At 41.6% G+C, this 9,769-nt stretch overlaps 1 protein-coding gene across 1 annotated transcript; it reads right to left on the reverse strand.

The window, feature by feature from the left end:
- Window positions 1-6,433: 6,433 nt before the first annotated feature.
- Window positions 6,434-7,567, reverse strand: LOC149821737 (golgin family A protein). Its single transcript, XM_089980983.1, has one exon. It carries the CDS (start codon window positions 7,543-7,545, stop codon window positions 6,670-6,672), a length of 876 nt encoding a protein of 291 aa, XP_089837109.1. The 5' UTR covers window positions 7,546-7,567; the 3' UTR covers window positions 6,434-6,669.
- Window positions 7,568-9,769: the final 2,202 nt, after the last annotated feature.

Genomic DNA, 9,769 nt, shown 5'->3' on the forward strand with positions numbered 1-9,769 from the left:
CGCTGGTGGCACGATGACCATAGGTATGAAAGGCTGAGCCAGTGAGACCAGATCTTAGTGCTTGGTGCGATTTCTTTGGGTTATAAATTAAAAAAAGAAGCAATATTTGAGATGCCCAATATCGGAAATCCCTGGTTGATTTGGAAAAAGAAAATGGAGGCAATTAAAGAGATTAGATGAGATTTTCTAGGGAAAAGTATGCTCCCATGTGATTGGTCAAACGGGTAGGGCTCAACAGTTGGAGGCGGCAGGGCGAGAAATGAGAGCTAAATGATGCAAGAAAGATCGACTTCTTGATCGATCCGCCTCGGCGGCGTAAGATCCATGCTGTTTTTCCCTACCCTTTGGGTAAAGCTGATTATTATATTTTTTTCATGAACCAAAAAAACCACACTTGAGATAAGAGACCTACTCGCGCTGACTAAGCCTAGAGTCAAACTTGGGTCAAGCTGGCTATTCTTCCCCAACTTCTCTTTTCTCTTGATTGGCAGCCAGTATAATTTCACTACAACAAAACAAACAAGTAGCGGCGTTCAAGACCATCGTCAAGGCCGTCGCTACTTCTAATTAGGGCGACAGACCAAGGTTAGCTTAGCTAAGGGCTTTGGTTCAGGTCCATCCCAATGCTTCAACCTTCAAAATGGAAAATGAAGGACATTGGATCAAACCCAATTGCTTCATGATGCAGCTCACTGCTTTTCTCAGGTCCGTTCTCATAAACCATGGGCGTCGGAGGTGTACTTGAGGTTTAGTTAATAGGGTCGGACCCAAATGGTCTGATTAGTATATGGATCCTGATATGGTTTGTGAAATTTTATACCGGAACTGGATCCTACCCAAATTTCCATTAAAAGATAAAAAACTATTATTTTTTTCAGGTATGGATCGGGTCCGGTTTTTGTAATCCTTATAGGGTCTAGGTATGATTTTTCTTAGAGCAGACCCAATAGGACCTGGGTACGGACCTGGGTACGGACCCTGCACCAGCACCTCAAAAGCAGATCCGGGTTTGGACTCACCTGGTTCTGAATCAGATCCGACCAGTGGACACCCCTTGTCTTAAAACCTGTTAACAAACCATGGGATACGTGTAAAGTTGCAGGAAATTTCCATTTTGCCCTTTACCCACTAAAAATACTTATTGCCCTTTGAAGTACACAGAAGTATCCTAACTACCCTTATTGAACCTCCTTCGACGTTCTGTGCTTATGAACGGATCCGTGTTCCAGCTAACGTCTGAATCAGATCTAACCAGTATTTAGTTTTTGGATGGCATGGGTCCGAATTTGGGTCAGACATGGAACCAATATATATCTTGTTTCAATCCGCATAGCAGGGTATCATTTTTTAACCAGATTCATAACTTTATTGTAAGATCTAAGTTGGATCCACATGTAAAAGATGAACCAGCTACTCAAAAACCAGATCCAAAATTGGATCTGACCCATATTCTCATACCATATAGCAGATATATGAATTTCATTCAGACCACCTGGGCATGAGAATATGGGTGGTTGTGGAAGGGTTTGAAAACCCTATCCCACCTTCCTCTTTCCTCGTGGGTGAGTACCCACCCATCCTAACCGATTCGTTACAGAAAACCCTCTCTCGTAATACCCTTGTTAAGAACCGGTTTTGCTTCCCAAAACCGGTTCCTGCCCTATTACAACTTGGTTCAACCTTTCATGGATCCGGTTCTGACCCAAATCCCTTCAGAACCAATCTGTTTGAACCCTAATACCTTGTTAAGACCACAAGGTCTGATCGTAACCATAAATTTTAACCTCTAACCCCAAACCCAAACTTTAAATCCTACTCCTTCACATTGGTGTGGATCAAACCCAAAAGTGTATTTTTGTGAACGCATTTAACCAAACCATGAACCCATATGTAGATCCATTTGAAACCTATTTGAATCCATCAATAAACCATAGGATCAACATACCCCTACTATTCGGATTTTATGCAAACAGGATCCCACTATTTCCAGATCTCCTTGACATGTTCACACCTGATCTCCATGCCCAATAGGTGACATTATTTCGATGGAATGCATGGGTTGAGCGAAACCAAAAGAAACGAAACCGTAGATGACTTGAAAGCGAGTCTTCTCCAACCCAAGGAGAATGATGCAGGAGCGGAGCAACATGCACGTAGGGTCTACGACATCCATTTGGACTCAAGTTTTTAATTTGGGGTTTTTGTTTTAGGATTTAAATTTGGATCTTATTATGTAATAGATTTATCTTAAATACAGTTAGAAGTAAGGCTTTTTCTTTTATCCTATAAATACTCATTATAGAGATTGTACCAAAACTCTATGTATCTAAGGTTCATTTTTCTGCTTGGATTCAGTTTTTTAAGTTTCGTGGGATGATGAATGCCTATTTTATCTGTTGAGATGTTCTTGTAAGCAAGTTATACCTGTTGAAATTATGACATTTAGTTGCAACGTCTGAATTTGTTTGATATAGCCGTGAATTCACTAGTGCATAATTGGTCGATATGTGTAATGACTCATATCTATGCAAATTACTACGATAAATGACAAATGACAAATGGCAATTGACTTATTGTATCAGTTATGAGGTATTCAAGTTCATATTAAAGCATTGCTTCTAAATCTTAAGAAGTGTCTTTGCAGCAAATTTTTGATGTAGAACTTGAGCTCGCTGTAACTATTATGTCCTCAACATAAAGCTATATGATTACAACATCACCATGATATATAAATAATGAGTTATCAATAGGAACGTTAATGAAACCTTGACCTTTAATGGCATTGTAAAAGCTTTCAAACTAGATTATTGATGCTTTAAGTCGTAAATAGAACTATTCAATTTGCATATATACCTCCTTGGGTTGCTTGTGAGAAGGCCAATGGTTGTTCCATATACCCTTCCTCTTTTAATTCTTCATGTAAGAATGCATTTTTATTATCTAATTGAAATAAAGGTCAGCCAAAAGATAAATCAAGAGATAATATTGTTTTTATGCTATCAATCTTAACTAAAGCTAAAAGTTTCTTAATAATGCTTGTTGATCATAGTTTTTAGCTACCAACCTAACTTTAAACCTCTTGATTCAACCATCTGACATATATTTGATTTTATACACCCACTTGATACCCACAACATTTTTATCTTCAAGCCTCTTAACAATAACCCATGTATCGTTCTGATATATTGCTTCCATTTCCATCTTTTATAGTCTCAATTCACCTTGTCTTTCTCCTCTTCTGCAAACCCATTCGGTTTACTAAATAAAATCCTGAAAATCAGCTGATAAGCTTTCATACGAGACAAACATGTCTATCTGGTGCTTTATTCTGGAAGATCTTCTCAATGTCTCATGCTGAACCGATTCTTCTGGTGCTGTATTTTCCACTACACTTGAAGGATATTGATATTGATTTACAGCTTGGCTTTCAGCAGTATTCAGTTTGTCTTTTGTAAACAGTAGGTTCTTTTTGCTGCTGATTTGCTTTATTTATGTTATTAGGGTGTTCCCCAGGACTACTAGTATCTTCGTGATGGACCGGCTGAAGTTCTTTCATTGCATCATCATTTTCACACATGCTGATCTTCATCTAGCTCAATAAACTGCTGAAATTCATCCCCCACATATGGATGTTCTTCTGGTTCAGCTGCAAATATATTCACTTTAGGTGACTGGCATACAAAAAATGGCTCATGGGCAAAATCACGTCTGTTATATTTAACACCATCATGGCAACTTAAGAGATCCCTGTAGCAAATTGTTTCAATAAAATCGACATTTCGAGATGTATAAATATGTTTCTTTTGCATTGAAAAACACATATACCCCTTGTGCTCATCAGAAAAACCAACAAACACATTTAGGATCTAACTTTTGCGTCTGTCTGTGGTTAATGTTCATGTAACATGAACATCCGAAACTCCTCAACAGAGTAATCGGCTTTAGATCCCCAAAGGATTTGATCTGGAGTTCTGTTATCAATCCCATTAGTAGGCACCCTGTTTATAACAAAAGTAGCTGTATGGAATGCTTCAGACCACATCTTCGGCATGCCACTCGCAAACATCAAAGAGATAGACTTTGGTGATATGTCTATGTTTTCTCTCATCCACTTCATTTTGTTGTGAGGTGTTATGGTAGGAAAATTGTTTCTCTATTTCATTATCCCTAAGATATTGAGTAAACACATTGGATATATATTTTTCTCATCCATCATTGTCACGGACTTACTTTTTTTCAATAAGCTAGTGCGGCGCAACGGTCCTTCCTTACTGCCGCAAGCCTTTTCATCGCTTTGTCACAGGCATAAAATGCTTTGCAAACCCGCGATGCGCTAAGCTGTCCAATCTGGCCAGCCTAACGACCAAAGACCGCGTACCAACACCTTTCCATGTGTTGAATCATTTTCATTGGCCTTGCGCACCACCCCATGCGCAGTCGCCTAGCGGAAGATGATCAAGCATATTTTCAAATACGTATTCCATGGAGTCCATGCCGCTTAGTGCATAACTGTCCCATACTAGCTATCACTTTCGAAAGGGGTACAAACTTGCCTTAGCCTTACGTGCCATGAAGTGTATTGCGGCTCCATGCGCATGACACAACAAAACCTCGTCACTGAAGGAATAAGACCTTACAGACTCCGGTCCCAAGACTAGTTGATGATTGAACATCATAGCAAAGAGCACCACCCTGACTCATTCGTCGGCGTCTAGGCATTCACTCGCCTAGCCCCGAGTCACCATACTCGGTTGAAACTACCTAAGGTGATCTTTGGAGAAATTAGCCCTAACTCACACGCACCTCCGTGCATTCAACCGTTACGTGTGGGACATCTTGCAAGCCAAAAGGTCCTTAACCAAATCTCTAAATGCAACATCCTCTGATCCGCTGGCACTGCTTAACCAAATAGCGCTTCACGTCTATGCCGCCATACAACAATGCACTAACGACGATACCGATGCCTATCGTGTGCCATGCTACCACTGCACGTCACCGATCAATCCAATGCACACCACGCGTTCTTACAATCAATGTATTTTCCACTCAGTAGAGCTTCACACTGCAACTGCCCCCATTCTGAAAGATCGTTTCTGGACATTCTCCTCCACCTAAAACCATTGTCGTCCTCGACAATGACAGTGCAGGTAAGAACACAATCTTTACTGATATGTCAGTTTTCCTTTGTACTTATCTTTGGTTTACTTTTTTTCTTCAACCTACTCAACCTGTTCTGGTTTATATCTACCACCGCCACAACCTTTAAAATGCCAAGTCATATACCTTAACACATCTCTAATCACTTAGACAACGGTCTTCTTCTTTATCAACATCGAACATTCTCTGCCCGTGAGACTCCAGTGCAGTCTCAAACACAAACGGGTCATCTTTGCCTACACGACAAACTTGTCATCTTCAAGCTCATAGCCAAGGTGCCTTCCAACCCCAATAAGGGCAATTCTAAGCCCTTCGTGATCTTCGTAGAGAAAGATGACCAACAATGTGTGCCACAAAATTATCAACTCCCTTAAGCACCACTTGTAGTTTTCCAATGGTCCAAACTAGTCCTCAAGTGGGGGGGATACCATCTTGCGTATCACCCCAAAGTAGTCCTTCAAAGTGTTTTCTTAGGCATTCGTCCTCATATGGACACCTTTGGCTCAACGCTGCAACTCCCCTTCCGAAGCCAGTACGCTGTAACATCAAAAGGTAGCTCATATGATCATATCCATTATTATTGTTTCATTAGCAACATATGGTCTAATCTGAAAGTGGCACGGATCAAAAGAAACTTGCATATACCATGTCTTAGTTGAAGTAAAGTTAGTAAACAGGTTCTGAGAATTCTAATCGCCATAATTCCGCATGATGGTGGTCTATACAAAGTAGATTGGGATGTTCAAGGTTACCTCAATTTAACTCGTGGGGTGATCTTTTGAAAATAAAATTGCATAATATTCCCAATGGCTGTGGATTTCTCCTTCAGTCAGCTTTTGGTTGAAATTCTTAATGCAAGTTTCGCTTTGTTTGGGAGATTTCACTGTTGGTTGGGATCAAACCCACTTGAAAACTAGCGACAGTTTATTACTATTTATAGTTCACTAAGATGGCATGGTATCCAGAGTTTTTCCTAATCACATGCAACCAACATCAGTTTATTCTGATTAAGGTCAACATCACTAAAATGTGCACAGTTCAAGAGGGTAATAAAGGCAATAATTGGTAACCTGGCATCGTCAAATAACATTGTCTTGGAATTAAACAATGCAATTATGCAAAATCAACTAATATTACCTTCGAGCAACATCATGTGAGGTGTCGCCTAGTATAGCGTCAATCGGCCTTGAACCCAATTTTACATTTAGCAGGCAGCTTACATGACTTCCCGACTGGATAAACTTCAATAGGGGGACGAATTACAACCATTTTCATGTGAACTCCATTTGCATTGTGATTTCAAGAATTATAGTAGAAAGAGATGGAGCAAAACAAACACATCAAAACTGCTCTTCTTTAAAAAGCTGCATTCTATTCTACTAACAGCGTGTGAGCTGCAAGATACACTCAATCATCTAGCCAATACAAAATGAGCATGGCCTAAAATTGGGATTCAATGAAACAACAGGAAAAGAAAAAGGTTGAAATTTACTTGAATCTAGGCAGCCATCTTCAATTGGGGTTGTTCAAAACACCAAGCTTTCTCAAAACGGCTTGCCGACCTGGAAAAGGGTTGATCCTCTCCGCCACCGGCGATGACGATGAAGACGACGGACGTTTCACTAATCCATGGTTTTGGGGTTGGACAACGCCACCACCATCCTCCGCCTTCCTCATCCTCTGCCTCTCCCTCCTCAATTCCCGCCTCCTCTCAATCCCCGACCGGACATTGTTATCCCCCGCACTTGATTCAATCAAAGAAGAAGAAGAAGGAGAAGACCATCTATCGGAATCATTGTCATTAGAATAAGGTTCCCCACTTCCCAATATCTCCTTATCCTTAATCCTTGGTATCCTTCCTCCTCTCGACGTGCCCAATAGCTCAAAATCGACCGTTCCCCAACCTTCCTTATCATCGTTATCCCAACCGAAACGTCTGCTGATCTCCAAGAGATCCGAAACCGGTTGGTGGATGTAAGAATTCGAGTGGTTTCTAGTTCTGGAGACCCTCGAGAGCTCGTTGCCGGTGAGGATTCTCTGCGCGTGCTCCCACTCGATGCGGTCGAAGTAGACGGGGTCGGCGAGAACTTGATCGGCTCGGTCGGCCCACTCCTGGTAGTCGCGAGTCCTCAGGTTCTTGGACACCCATTTGAGGTAGCTCGAAGGGAGGGTCCCCAGCATCCTTCCTCTGTACTTTCCGAAGTCTATCACCATGTCCCTTGCGGGAACGGAGCCTCCTCTGGAGGAGGAGAATGCCATGACCATCCTGATGTTTTTGGGTGTAGGAGGTTTTGTCGGTGTGAGAAGGCAGAGTGGTGCGGTTTTGGGGAGGTTGCAGGAGGTGGGTGGTGGGTATATGGAGAGGGAGAAGCTGTTTGGGAAGGCCATCTTTGCCCTGTTGTTGCAGAAATGAGTCTCTCTCTCTCTCTTCCGTGGAAGATGGAGAGAATTCCTTCGTGTATCTTGGTTCGTTGCTTGGATGACGTTGATGCCTTCCCTCCACCAAAGGGTGTCAACGGGTGGGGTTTTGTTGGGCCGGGTCGGGTTTCGTTGGGCCCAGGTGGAACCAGACTTGGACCAGATTTTTGGGTATAGTATTAGGTCCAAACCCGAGTCTAATCAAGTCTACTATAAGAAAAACTATACCCGGATCCAATAAGAACTACGTGAACCAAACCTGAACCATACTTGGTAAAACCATATTTTTTATCATTTTTACATTGAAAAATTGCGAGAACTTAGCCCTGGTATAAAATTTCATAAACTATACTCGGGTTCATGTATTAATCATGACCTAGGTCTTAATTGGGTCTTCTTATTTATCACCATACCCGGACCGACCCTATAGGATTTAGTTCCGGTCAGATATGAGTAAACCAAGCCCGTTGACTCTCCCACCTCCACCCCACTAAGACTCAGATTTTTTTAATTCTCGAATCAAGATGAAATCGGTCATTGGCTGCCACCCGCTTGGATTTGGTATAAGCTGATCCGAATGTCAAAGACTAAGTCACTAGGTGCAAACAATTTTTGGATTCAAACTAAAACTGCTGAAGAAGAGTTGTAAAACCATCCTGACGAAATCGTGGGGGAAAGAGATTAAAAAAAAAAAGAGGGACAAGGAAAGAGTTTCCCATTTGGGGGAACAGGCTTCCTTGTAACCTTTGGGGGGATTAGGATAAACCTCACCCTCCCCCCCTCCCGTTAAGTGGGGGTGAGAGTTATCCTCACCCACCGTGAGGGTTATAAAAAACTCTCACGGTATGCCTCCTCCACCCTCGATCAAGCAAGTGAGCGACAAAGGAAGAGAAGCGTGAAGGAAAAAAAAAGGAAAAACGAGAAAGTCCAGAGATGAGAGAGGTTTACTGGAATTTCGGCCGGTGACACCAGGTAAGGTACCTCTTCTTCTCCTCCTTCTTTATTTTCCTGATCGAACAGAAGGTCGACAACCATGGCTGCCGACGAGTTGCAAAAAAAAAAAGAAAGAAAACTCGACCGCCAAGAGAGAGAGAGAGAGAGAGAGAGAGAGAGAGAGAGAGAGAGAGAGAGAGAGAGAGAGAGACGGCAAGCCCATATGTAAGAGAAAGAGAGAGAGAGAGGGCCGGCTTTGGCAACCGGCTCCTCTGCATCTAAGAAGAAAAGGAAAGACGGAAGAGGTTGTGTCCCTTCCACCCTTTTCTTTACACATGACGACTAACCGGGTTTGTCTGGGTGCGACACCTAGACCAAACCGGGTAAGAAGAAAAGAAAAAAAATGGTATTGGGTCAAATCGGTTTAGACCGAACCGGTCTGGGTGTGAACCAGACCGAGTCAGGTCTGATTGAGTTTTGGTTCTCAGTTTGTATTCGATCTGATATGGACCAGACTAAATCTAAGTCCAGTTCGATCTAATCAGTATGGATCGATCCATATAAAACTGAATTTAGATAAAGTTGGGTCTGGATCCTGTCTGACAAATCTAGATCCAAATCAGAACTGTATCTAGTTTGGATCAGTACTGAATCCAGATCATAACTAGATCTGGTTCAAATCAGTGTTGGATCCAGATCAGAACTAGATCGGGATCCAACTGAATGGATCAGTTCTGGATCCACATCAGAACCGAGTCTAGATCTAGTATGACAATTCTGGATCCAGATCTAACTCATAATTGGATAGATCGGTTCTGAGTTCATATCAAAACTGGGTTTGGATCCAGTCTAACAGTTTTGGATCCAGATAAAAAATGAATCTGGATCCAGTTTGCGATCAATTTTGAATTTTGATAATCCAATTGAGTTTTTGAACCAAACCCAGATGGGTTGAGACTAGGTTCAGTAAACCTAGTGCTCTAAGTTTAGATCAAACCTATTTTGACCTAGGATGAGTCAGGTCAAATCATAAGAGTTGAAATGACCAGATTATCCTTGTGTACCCAAAATCTGATTAAATAAAATTGGCATAACTTTATACAATAAACTCAGAATTTAGTGAGGTTTGATGCGTTGGACTCGTATTGTACAGGAGAATCGTTTTGTCCTCTAGTTTTGGTCAAATTAGAGATACAAAAATCAAAGTCTGATGAGTCAACTTGAAAGGGGTATTTTGGTAATTTTATCAAAATATAAGAAG

The sequence above is a fragment of the Nuphar pumila genome, chromosome 11 (genome assembly GCF_984573655.1).
Source record: "Nuphar pumila chromosome 11, dmNupPumi1.hap1.1, whole genome shotgun sequence".
NCBI lineage: Eukaryota > Viridiplantae > Streptophyta > Magnoliopsida > Nymphaeales > Nymphaeaceae > Nuphar > Nuphar pumila.

Coding starts and splice junctions, on each gene's coding strand:
- LOC149821737 (XM_089980983.1), bottom strand. CDS start 7,545: ATGGCCTTCCCAAACAGCTTCTCCCTCTCCATATACCCACCACCCACC.